The sequence below is a fragment of the Dromaius novaehollandiae genome, chromosome 7 (genome assembly GCF_036370855.1).
Source record: "Dromaius novaehollandiae isolate bDroNov1 chromosome 7, bDroNov1.hap1, whole genome shotgun sequence".
Lineage (NCBI taxonomy): Eukaryota > Metazoa > Chordata > Aves > Casuariiformes > Dromaiidae > Dromaius > Dromaius novaehollandiae.
The window spans coordinates 39,431,846-39,444,305 of NC_088104.1; the positions used below are offsets into that span (position 1 = coordinate 39,431,846).

The following is a 12,460-nucleotide window of genomic DNA, read 5'->3' on the forward strand; positions in this document are numbered from 1 at the left end:
GCTTCCCCCCACTGCCTCACAAAAGGGCATAATTTTTATTACTGCACTCGAGTAATCACAACTCTTCTTAGTCTGAAGACTCCCACCGAAAAAAGTTACCTTAACACAGTTAAGTCAGGACATTGAGTCAGTTGTTCCTGGTGCCTAGCTTTACCTGCATAATGAAAGAATTGTTTGTTTAGTGTTTTCATTTTTGCACTATTAATAAATTGAGAACTTATGCATTCAATTATTTTTATTTGCTTCAGACCCATGTTAAGTATATACAGAGCTAATTTAGTTATGTACAAAAGTGTGCATCTTAAAAAGTGTTAGGTTACAAACTTGCAAATCCTAGAAAAGTGCAAAATTTTAAAACATCTTCCATCATGCTGTACAGAAAAATCCATCATTAGCCAATATACACACTCTTAAAACATACTGATCAAAACAATAAGACATACAGTATACACTTAAAGCACCCAGAAGGGAAAAAGATATTGCACAGAAGACTAACAAGTTCATTGCAGTGCCTGAAGGCTCATCTTTGAAGTTAGATATATTCAACACTCCTCAGACCAAACATTTAACTCTTTAAAGAAAGGCATTTTTTGGCATTTAGAAATCCATTTGTAATCACATAATTGCACAATCTGTAAAAACTACCAGATGATATGGTTAACTGTTGCTATAAGTAAGGCCTTTATTTCCCTCACTCCCATTAAGCTTTAGTAATTTAAACGAATGCTGAAGCATGTTCAAGTGTCTTGCTTACCTAACTTAATTAAGAAAACTGAGTAGCAGCACAGTTTCCAACAAAAGCCTGACTAAAGGGAGATAACTCTTAAAAGCAGCATTTCTCCACTCTTAGATGAGGCTGCTCCTGCATAGCTAAGGGTTGAATCGGAACACATGTAGCAAGTTTTCCTTAAAAGTTTTTTCTCATGGCTTTCTCTAAGTAACAGCTCACAGCTACCTATGACTAAAGCATTATGGTCAGGTACATGAATAAGTTTATTTTAAATAGTTGCTTTGGGACAAAAAAATATGGCTCCCTCAAGAGTAAATACTGACTAGATAGGAAGTTAAATAAACAAGTGGCCTCTAAGTTACACCTAGGATAAATATGGCTGGATGTTCATCTCAAGACACCTTAGCAGCTTTAAACCATAATCTATACTGACAATTGTGTTTCTAGGACAGAAGATGTGTTATGAAATTGCGTCTGCACTGAGTCTAATCACAGATCTACACTCGGGAAATACTTGCCAGGTTTCCCAAGTCCAGCAGACAAAACTAGAAAGCACATGCAACTGGAGGAACTCTTTCCTGAAGAAAAGCAATGAAACACCTATTCTACCTGGGCCATTTGGGTAAATGGTAATTAAAAGAAAACCAAAACACCAGTTTTCTTCCAGAGATGCACAGCAAAAGGAGGTGAACCAAAACTGAACAAACGATATCTTTGTTTAAACACTAGAAACAGTTCCTCACCTACAGGGTGTTTGTAGACTTGGCTTCTGACAGTAGTAAGAGGAATGACAGTACTCAACTCAAAAGTAACCTGTGCAGAGCATGCTATGTTGCCGCTCAAGAGGCATTTCTGCATTCAGGCATCTGATGACTATGATGGTGAAGAAGGGGACAACAGTATTTTACCTAGTTTTATCAACTGCAGTAGTTTTTTAGAAACTCTTCCTTGTTTTTTTGGTGTTTGTTTTTTTTTTAAGCCTGTGCTAACAAGGGTATTAGAGATAATTAGACAAATTTGGCTCCTCAGGATGGAAGGAAAGGCATCTTCCAAACACTCCAGTTGAGTCTGACATTGGCACACAAGGAATCCACGTGCAAAAAACCCATTACTCTCCCCCAAAGGAGGAAGTATATCTTGCATCACTGACGGGATCTCTGCAGTCCCAGCCAAATAGATGTGCACAATTTTAAAGCAATGCAAATTAATATAATCTGTTACTGGACACCCTTTTCAATAACTCCCTTGTACTTATTGGGCTGTCGCTGGCTTATTACAGCACCACTTATGACTGTGCATTCCCAAAAACCAATGTTCATGCTCAGCAAGAAGAATTAAAAATAAATTAGTCTGCGCAAGTGTAGCACTTTGTGGCATATGTCATCCGAGAACTATTTCTTTACTCATCTATAATATTTACTTTGTGGAGGTTTTGCTAATACGTGCTGGTAACTAGCCCAGAGAGTGTATATTTGCCCTGCTTAAGTCAGTTCTTAGCATAACTTTCACAAGCAACTGACTACTAACAGGTCTCACGTTTACAACTGAGAGCTCCAGGGCTTTTGAAAGCATGAAGAGCCCATTCTAGAAAGCACTCAACTACATGCTTAAATTCCCAAAGTTAAATATATCCTTAGTGCTTTCATCTAACAGTATTTACTAGACCAGACCTTGGATTCACATAAAAATAGGTATCTATATAAGGGATTTTTTAGTTCAAAGGAAAAAAAAATACTCACAGCACCCAGCATCGGCATCTAACCTAGCCAGCAAGGTGCCTTTCACAGCGGAAGAGGGGTGCCTTCAGGTGACCATATAGAGCAAGAGGCTCCAAAGAGTCTCAGTTTAGGTGCTTAAGGAGGCTGATGGGAACACCCACCTCCTCCGCTCCCCTCCCTAGCTTTAAAGCTCCCTACCATACTGTCATCTATAGAGGGATAAACACTTTCAACTAAATACAACACATACACAGTAAAAGTGTTTAAATGATTGGTTGCTATATATATTTTCTCCAATCTCGCACAACAAAAAATCACCAGGAGGGACCTGGAGGGGAAGCAGGGGAGGAAGAAGGCAAGGTCTAGGGGAGTCAGGTATAGGGCTCCCATCAGCCCAGGCAGGATTAAACACCTATCATGCATTGTAAATAAAAATAAACTCATTCCTGCAGGCATCTTAAAGCAAACTGATGTAGGACCACTACCAGTACCATAGAGATTTTTTACAGTATGGAAACATAATGCTTTGCACTTCATTTTAAGGACACAAAAAGACAGCTTTAAAGAGGATCTTTATAAAACAGCCAGTTCTTTAGACTATTTAAAGCCTGTAAAGACTTTGATACATCTGTTTTGTGATAACATTCACGACCTAAGGTAGGCCAGGGGGAAAAAAAAGCTTGTTTGTATCAATGTTGCAGAATAGCAAAACAATCTATAATCTATTTCTTTTCTAATCAAACAAGCTTCCTAAAATGTAATTTCCACAATGTGCATTAACCAATGAGAGAAATACAGTTTAGCTTTAAGATGGAGATTATTATTATTTTGTGCTGGTGTTGGTAAGGTATGTGGATGATGGAAGACACATGATTTCTAGATATCCTACGAGTGAGTATTAGATAACAAACAGATCGATACAGTATAATTCACATATTTCAGATGCCAACTTGAACAGCAAACATTTAACTTTCTGAATGCTGATACACTACAAAACCATACAGACTAGATGAGATTCTTCACTGTCAATAAAAATAAGACCACTAAAAAAATACCACCAAGAATTATAACTAAACAGATGAAGAGAAATTTGACATACATTATACTTGAAATAAAGGAGGGATGTCTTCTAAGCATCATCCTTTGGTATACAAGTTCTAACTGTACTAGGGAGAAGTTACTCAATACAGCTAACTGCTTGATCTACTTTATACACAGGTACGTGAAGGAAGTCAATTTTCAGTTTCTTTTAGATACATACATTTACAGTTACTTAGTGTCAAAGGTAAGCATATTTTCAGCTTTCATAAATATCATTAGGGGTGTCCAAAAGATTAAATGTAAGACAATGCCACCATGGTGGTCTTGACAAATGTAGTGTTATGAAACAATTGTGCAGTTAAGACTTGTTTATTCTGAATTCTTAGTCAGATTTGTTTCATCTCACAGCTTTACTTCTTATACTTAATAAATAAATCTTAGTTCAACAACAAACAAGAATTATTTCACTACTATGTATTGTTCTACATGAAAAAGAGAATGTGTTAGGATCCTAAGCTTCATTCCCTTGAGGAAAAGGAAGAAAAAAAAGGACCAAAGAAAGTCACTTCACTAATTCCCAGTGCACTACATAACAGACTACAGTTCAGTCAACCTAAACAGCTGTCCAGAAAAATAATTTTCTCCTTCAAAAAACAACAACAAAAGCAAAAAACTCAAGATGAGTTACAAAAAATAAGTTAAAATAGAATTAAGCAAAATATCAGCTAATACTTGCACTTACTTGCTGTATCTTACTTAAAGCTAGTTTTAGATAAAAGCAAATGCACACCTTCGAACCTATGGGGGTCTTTGCAGAGGCACTCTGGAAAGAGCGCCGAGTGTGTGACAGCACATACTGCTCTCTCGTCCTCAAGGGGCAGATAAAAGAAACGACGGCAGACGCTGCCATCCTGCACAGAGCGTGAAGCGGCTCCGAGCTCACCTGTCCCTCCCCTCCCTCTGCTGCTGCAGGGCACCAACTAGCTTCGAGTCCGAGAGCCCCAGAACTGCCCATATTTAAACCATTCCCAGGTATTTGTGCGTATCACCTAACGCTTGTGAAGCACTGCAGTGATGGCATTCAAACATCAAAGCACTTCATCATAAACTCTGCCATCTCCAATTATTGAAACTACATTATATTTTATTTAAGCTGACACGGTGTACTCAGTATTCTTGAATATTAAACTACTAAACACATTCATCAATTCCATTTCTGTATAAACACACCTAAAGCACAGCAAGAGGTTCTTGAACCCAGATGTGAACCTCTCTGTGCACATGACAACAGAAAACCCACGTTCTGGCCAAGCATTACTAAACACCTATCTCCTCCATTTTTACACTTGATTCTCCTAGCCTGAAACATCCTAATTTTCCCCCTGCAAATATATACACTGAACTTCATATATGCACTTAAAATGGTACATATACGCACACTTACAAAAGTCATAACTCAATGCCCCAAAACAAGTTTTTTTTTTTTTTTTTTTTTTTTGACTTCCCACATCACAAAAATCACACATTCAGAGCCGGAATTCTTCTGAAGTGCTCTCTAAAGAACTCCTCAGAAATCCCTTCTTCGTGAAATTATAAAGGACAAACCTACCGCACGTTTGCACACACATGCTTAATACTTCCAGCGTATCTTTAGTACTGTTATTGGATAGGTAATCAATTATAAATAGTATTTTTCACATAGGCCTTCACTTCTTTACAGCTTATTTCAAAGTATGTGATGTGTGTGTGTTTACACAGAATCTGAAAAACACACCACTTAAATTTTTGGAAATTCCAAGCTGTCTTGACAAGTGCCTCAAGGAAATGCTTCTGATCTTCTCCTCACTTTCCAGATGATCCAGTCTGTCACAGTGATTAGTCAGAATATTGCAACTATGCATAGACCCACTTGTTCACTAGTCTGATTTATTATTTCATTTACTAAAGTTAAGAAGAAGCAACACAATATTCTTTACAGAACACACAATAATCGATCATTAAGAAGGACTTCGTTGTTGTTAAAGAAGTTGAGGAGAAAACAGTTGTAATGAGAACTAGCGGAGCTTGTAAAGATTACCCTGAAGGGGGTGAGGGGCAGAGGTACTACCATTCCTATAAAGTTAATAAATACTGTGTTAAAAGCTAATGAAATGAGATTATGCATACTGGAATTCCTCAGGTAGTTCAACAGCTCCCCAACCACAGGGAAGATCTGGTAACATTTATAGAAGATACAACACATAACCATTTCCATAAATAAATAAAAATAAAATTAAAAAAAAAACAAGAAGAGCAATGGCAGAAGATGGAGAAAAGGGTAGCCCAAAAGGGAACATATTAGCTAACAATCACTTACAGCTCTGCCTTATATCTATACTCCCCTTATCCCAAAGGATGCAAGGGGAAGAGCATCTTCTTTCAATACACATACACACATATATATACATATATATATACACACACGGACACACACACGCACACACACAAAACCTCACACTTCAATCAAAAAATTAGTATTTTCCCTTTAGCACCAGGCTTTCCCAACAGTAGAGGGCTTATCATTTGAAACATTAACATTTACTTTGCAGAAATGCCAGAACAACAGGAAAACACGCACTCTACCATCATCACGTATGTCTAGAACAAAACCACTCACTAATGACTTCTCCAAGAACAGCAGCCAGTCCATAACTATTCTGCTGTGTAGAGTGCATGCAAGGATCTGCTGTTTTTCTCTTCCAGGCATTAAACACATCTTGAAAATGGATCCATTATCTGTTTTCCTGCTTGCTTTCCAGAAACAAAAATATAGCTAATAACTGGTTTGGTGAATACCAAGCCAAGAGACAACCAGGTGCTCTTTATTTAAATTGTGCTGCAATGTTGTTCAAGTGATTTTGCAGTGGAAATCTGTTATCTTTGTTTGCAGGAGTTGCCTTACTAATGAAACAGAATCTTTGACCAATGTGGATACTTGATTATTTCCTCTGTGTTTCTACAGGATCCTAAAATACATTAAGGGATTTCTTAGTGTGTCTTAGTCTACTTAACAACATAAATAATTCTCAGCAGCAAGTATTTCCCACCTCCCTCAACTTCTCCACTACCTTCAACTCCTCTGAAGTTATTCATTTCCGTACTTCAAACAATTTCTGATAATCAAGTAGTGCAACACAGATGCTCCTTGCAAAATGGCCTAAAACTAGAACTAGACAAAAAAAAGACAGCAATAGCCATTTACAGGAATAAATCACAAGTGGATTGGTCTAAAAAAAACATATTGAAAAGGTTGTGTCAGCTATCCCCATTTCAGACCAGCACAACTGATGGACTCTTAGTTTACTGCTGGGGAATTGCAATGCTGTCAAAGCAAAGCCAAATATCTTCCTCGTGCTCAAGGAGCATCTGGCCCTATGTGGGTTTAAATCAAGTGCTCCTCATCTCAAATCCAATTAGCAAGTTTGGGTTTGGAGGTCTGGGGTATTTTGTTTGTTTGTTTCCCTGAAACACAGTTTTAGCAGCTATTTAGAGAGGATTCTGCTGTGACCAACTCAACATGGTTAAGCAAAAGTATGCAAGCAAGTTAACTTGCACGGGTACGTATGGAAATTACTATACCTCTACCATAGCTTCATCTTCAACAGATTGTTAAGAATCAAACCCCTGAAAGTTGCAGATATGTTTAAAGTGACAAAAAGATTAAGCATTTTTCTGGAATCCATGAGAGAAGGTGGAAGCAGCAGTCACTTGGGATCTTGAGTGTTATATTCAGTCTCTCCTGATGAGATCTGGCTGAGCCGTTTGCTTGATCCCCACAGCTTTCGGGAAAGCTGACCTGAGCGCATCTGTTTAAAGTAATCCAGAGAAACAAAAGGAGGGGGAAGGGATAAGGCGGATAAATTAAAAAGGAACTTCAGACACTGATTCTGGTGAAGTGCAGACACTAAGAAAGTACTGCATAAACATAAAATTACACCAACAAAAATATTTAAAAACAAATAAATCAAAAGTTACACTTTGAGATGATTCTTGGGACTGACACAAAACAACAGACACTGTCTTTTCTGATTTTGAACAGTTAAAGGGATATTGTCAAGTAATGGAGACTTAATACTTAACCTACTTTAAATGGCTTAGAAATAGTCTTCAGTTTAGATTGCTGTTTTGTTAGAAAGAAAAAATAAGAGCTGAATGTCAAAAAAAAAAAAAAAAAAGAGAGAGAACCAAATTAGCAGAAAGGGCATTTCAAATAAAAATTGCTAGAATTGAAAAGGAAAAGGTAATTGAAATGAATCCTTGACAATTTCCTTACAGTGATGAAATACTGCAGGGCAGTGATGGCAGAATGAGGGAAAGAGAGAAAGGATAGCTCCTGGTGTCAAATTTATACAGTCTTCCAAAGATCCTGGGTGAAGTACTCAGTGTAAAATTTAAATCAGAAATAATTCATACAAATATTCCATAAGTAAAGACAGATTACAAGCAACCAGAGGCCATATTAAATCCAGTATCTGGTGAGTCTGCAATCTGACCTCAGTTTGTAAACAAAACCCTGCTTTAATTAACTCCTTAAATACACAGATTACAATTGGCCAGTAGTGATTACAGTCTGGCAGCTGATTAGGATATGAAACCTCTTATAGTTTAATAAACAAGATGCATGCCTTAACAGCACAAGTTTGAAAAAAAGTTTCCAACAGTTAAATACTACCAATGAGTGTAAGAACTCTATCATCAGAGCAGCAGTGTTCTAGGAAAGGCACGGGGCTGAAAGGGATTATCACGACCAGGTGATAACCACACATACTTCTTTATCATCCCAAACAGCTAGGTAATTTTTTAAAATATGAAAACATCTGTTATACTTCATTTCTGACAATACTGCCAATGTGGAAAGACTAAAGGCCAATCTTAATACCAAGCAGCATTTCATTTCACACACAATAAAGTATGTAGAATGTATCTCCCTTTATTCTAAGGACGAGTATTACCAAAAGCCAGAAATACAATGGTGTATTCTTCTGCATAAAGAACTTAAAATCCTAACAATTCATATATTCCTTCCAAACTAACTAAATAGTCCCCCCCACTTTACAAATATATTGATTCATGTCATAATAGAAAACTGGAAAATCTGGGACCCCCCCCCCCAATGGTTGTTTTAAATCTATTTATATGGATATTAATCTTGCAGATCGTCTGAATTATAAGCAGAAAATACTGGAAAAAAGCTGTTTGAAAGCCTCTACATCCATAAAAGGAACCCAGTCTTTGAAACAACACCTGCTTCAGAATTAGAAAAATTGATGTGATTAGGAACTGAAAAAGAAAACAAAAAAGCCTTCAGTCTAATGAGATACATGCATTTCAGCCTACAAAAGATCTTTTCTCAGGCATAGGAAACTTAGAAGTGACAGTGACTAAAACTGCCATCACAAAGATGTGTTTAACCACTTTATAAGCAGTTCTTCATCAATTCTACAATAGGAAAAAGCTGTCCAAGTGGACAAGTCGGTGGAAACATCCCCTCCCCATCAGCTGCAAGCAAGATCAGACTACCATGCTCTGAAGCCTGTTTCAAATACTCAACTGTGTGTCCCCTACCTAAAACATTTTAAAATACTGACAAATAAAGTTGTCCTGTTTTAACAATCAGAATATAAAATTAAAGTAACACAGACTTTTCTGGTATGTGCTGAAGGTCATGTAGAAGCGATAATCATAATTCCAAGTAAGTACACCGCAGCACAATGGAAACTGAGTTATGAAGAGAGGCAGGTTTAAGCTAACTCAAGCACTCTGACAGTCATGACAAGAAGTACTTAAAGCAAAACCTCTGTTTTGTGCAAGAAAAACTGGGCATAGCTATTTGACAGATGGATGCTCTGTATTTGATACTGCATATGCAGTACCAACAAGTTTATATTCACCCTGTGGAGCACAGAGCATATTGGGAACCTACAAAAATGATTCTTTGTGCATTTACAATAAGAAATTCTTAACAAAAAGAAATATATTTTTTTCCCAATGTCAGTCAATGCATATTAAAAGGCATCTGACAGAAACCATAAAAAGTAAATAAAGTAGCTTACTCTTTTGTTTCCAATTTTCTTCTGGAAACTTATTTCATCAAGAGGTGGCTGACAACACTAACACGTTCAGAAAAGGTTAGCTAGAGTGACTTTGCTTATCCAGATGTCAGTGATACAGTCTGGAGGTTAGTCCAACTGAGTTTCCCATCTCCAATCCCTATCCACCTTTGATTCTTACTGAGAAATCTCAGTAGAGCAGTCTCAAAAGTTATTTCTTCCCCACTGAAAACTGAAACTTGTTCTTAAATTTGCCCTGCCATAGAGGAGACCTCTTGCTCAACTGGAAAGCGGAAATAATTGAATTTCCCACTGTTCGGTAGAGAAAGTTCTTGATGGTGGGTTTTACCTCTGCTGGTTTGCCAACACCAACGATAATCAACTTGCCATCCTCCAAGCCAACAAGGATGTGGCTGTATTCTTTGGTGACAGAAATGCAATGAATTGGCAGTCTCATGGCTAAGGGGGAGATGATCAGATTCAGGCTGAAATAAACAAAAACCACATAGAGAAGGTATGTCACGTATTTACTTGCACATACTGCAAAGAATCATGCTGCATTTGAAATTACTGTCTACATGATGCATTATAAAACACAGTTTCTCAAGCACCTAGTTTACAATTTCAATTATTGGGAACTCCTAAGGAAAGATCAAATCACACCCCAGCGTACAGCTCCAATAACAAGGAAAGGCATAGATGGGTAAATCAGCAAATTAAGACATTCTCTCTGAGCAGCAGCAACATTAGTCCTGCAACTGCCTAAGGACAAAGATCGTTCCCATTCTGAAGGGCAATGAAGCTATACAGAGAGAAGAAATAAGCGGAGTTCAAGACCAAATTCAGAACTGCATGACAACTACATCCTGCAGATGCTGAGCTCCCAGTGACCAACTAGACATGGGGACAATCACAGCTTGCATGTATCTGACACATTTCTTCTCACATTCTGCCAGTTCAAGACCATAATCAAGATAAATGGCTAGAAGGAAAGGGGCCTGGTTTGACCTCTTCTTTTCCATCCCCCCATCAACATGGTTCTCCAAAATGAGTTTTTCCCGGAACGTGGAATAAAGCAGGTGCCACCACCTACAACATCACTGGAATAAGAATGGAAGTTATAGTCTCCATGAGCTCCACGTTACATAGCACTTTGTAAAGGAGCCTTTGTATTTGCATCTCAGTTATAAACTACTGATGCTGGTATGTTACCTGTAGAGATCCCGTATGGAGAGGAATCCCTGCAAGCTGCCCATCACAATATACTCGCCAGTCACACACATATCGGATACTTCCTCCTTCAGAGTCTCAGAACCCAGGTACTTTCCATTGACAGAGTAGAGATGTAATGCGTTCTTATCCTGAAGAGATGAGAAACAAGTGTCATGGAGGATGGACTGGATTAAGAGTGTATTACTTGTACCTTCAGCTCACTAACATGAGGTAACTTGGGCAGTAATCTACAGGCAGCATTCCTGACAGCCGTTTGCTTGTTGAATGGTACAAGACAACTGAGCCCACATCCTATACGCAGTATACACTGTATGGACCTTCTTAAAGTTTTTCCTCTTTACACCTTGGGGTAACATGGAAACTCCTTACCTGTCCATCCTGATCAATTCCAAATTCTCAAGAAACATTCACGGAATTAATGGGCAGGTCCCTATTCTTTCTGAGGGTTTTTGTTAAGGAAGAAAAAAGGGAGAGAGTCCCCTTTTATCTTTAACCCTTCTAGGAAGTGAAAAACAGAAGGAAACATTTATTTCACAGAGCTACAGGCAGAAGCACTTTCTGGACAGAGCAATGAATTCTTGAGGGATTAAAGAACCAGCCAACACGACCATCTTAAATTTTTCCAGCCTGACAATACCATAGTCTCGTCTCTCCCCAGCCTCCCAAAGGTAGCTAGAATGCCTGCATCCAATAAACCTGTCTTTGAGGCAATTTCCCACACTCACAGAAATCACAACAGCTCTAGCTTTATCAGAGCAACTACACAACCACTCTCACATTACACTGAACAAGTTACACTGTGAACCTTATAGCTGTTTCTCCAACCAAAGGCTAAGATACACTAGTGTAGTCCCGGGGCATCTTGCAACCTAAAATTTGCTGCTCTCTATCATTTCTGTAAGTAGTGGGGCTGTTATCCCCCAGTTTTGCATCCCAAAGCAGCTCTCCCAGGAAGAGTCACTAGTGAATACTTGAGCATCTTCCTTGCAGACGGCTAGGAGATTTTCATGAAACCTATCGGAACACAACATGTCTCCAATTTTTATTTCTCCATCAAATTTCACTAAAATCAGCTAGAAGATTAAGAAAAAAACATAACATCAAACATAACATGGACAAAAAAAGCCTCATATCTTTAGGATACTAGGATAAAATTAAGCACGCTTGTGATTAAAGTCTTCAGCAAAACAAGCAAAGGCATTCCATAAACTTAAGTACCTTAAGAGTGGTCTTTCCTTCTATGCTGGTGTGGACAACTATATGACCTTCCGAAGACACAGCCAGGTTGGGAACAATCAGCAGGAGAGAACTCTCACAAGGTGGCCGCAAAGTCCTCATGTACTGACCTTTCCGAACAGTGCGGATAATAACAGTCCCATCCTGCAGAGACCAAATTTAGGTAAGTGCTCTTACTCAGCAACAACCTCTGAAGTAAATTACAGCAACATATGGAAAGAATATTAAAAAAAAAAAATTGTGATACAGAGAGAGTATTGTGAAAGCACTTAAATCCTCAACTGGGTATCGGGATTCTTGAGTATTAGGAACTCTACACAAAGAATCCTTCCCTTCAAGGCCTCGTAATATAGGCATATGAAAAAAAATAAGCACAGATAGGGCAAGAGGAAGGGCAGGCAGCAAGCAACCAT

The 12,460-nt window shown here is 38.2% G+C and overlaps 1 protein-coding gene across 3 annotated transcripts in view; it reads right to left on the reverse strand.

Annotated features, from left to right (window-relative positions):
* Positions 1 to 217: 217 nt before the first annotated feature.
* The window catches only part of NBEAL1 (neurobeachin like 1), a 94,463-nt gene continuing 82,220 nt past the window's right edge, over positions 218 to 12,460 (reverse strand). For 2 of the 3 annotated variants that reach the window (XM_064515267.1, XM_026115098.2), the window contains 4 exons: positions 12,030 to 12,191; positions 10,791 to 10,939; positions 9,928 to 10,063; positions 218 to 7,334 (listed from right to left, as the gene is read on the reverse strand). In XM_064515267.1, the coding sequence (XP_064371337.1) occupies positions 7,233 to 7,334; positions 9,928 to 10,063; positions 10,791 to 10,939; positions 12,030 to 12,191 (549 nt within the window). In that variant the 3' untranslated portion in view covers positions 218 to 7,232. Of the gene's footprint in view, positions 7,335 to 9,927; positions 10,064 to 10,790; positions 10,940 to 12,029; positions 12,192 to 12,460 lie in introns of those variants that run through there. The other variant, XR_010390049.1, reaches the window with a different exon arrangement.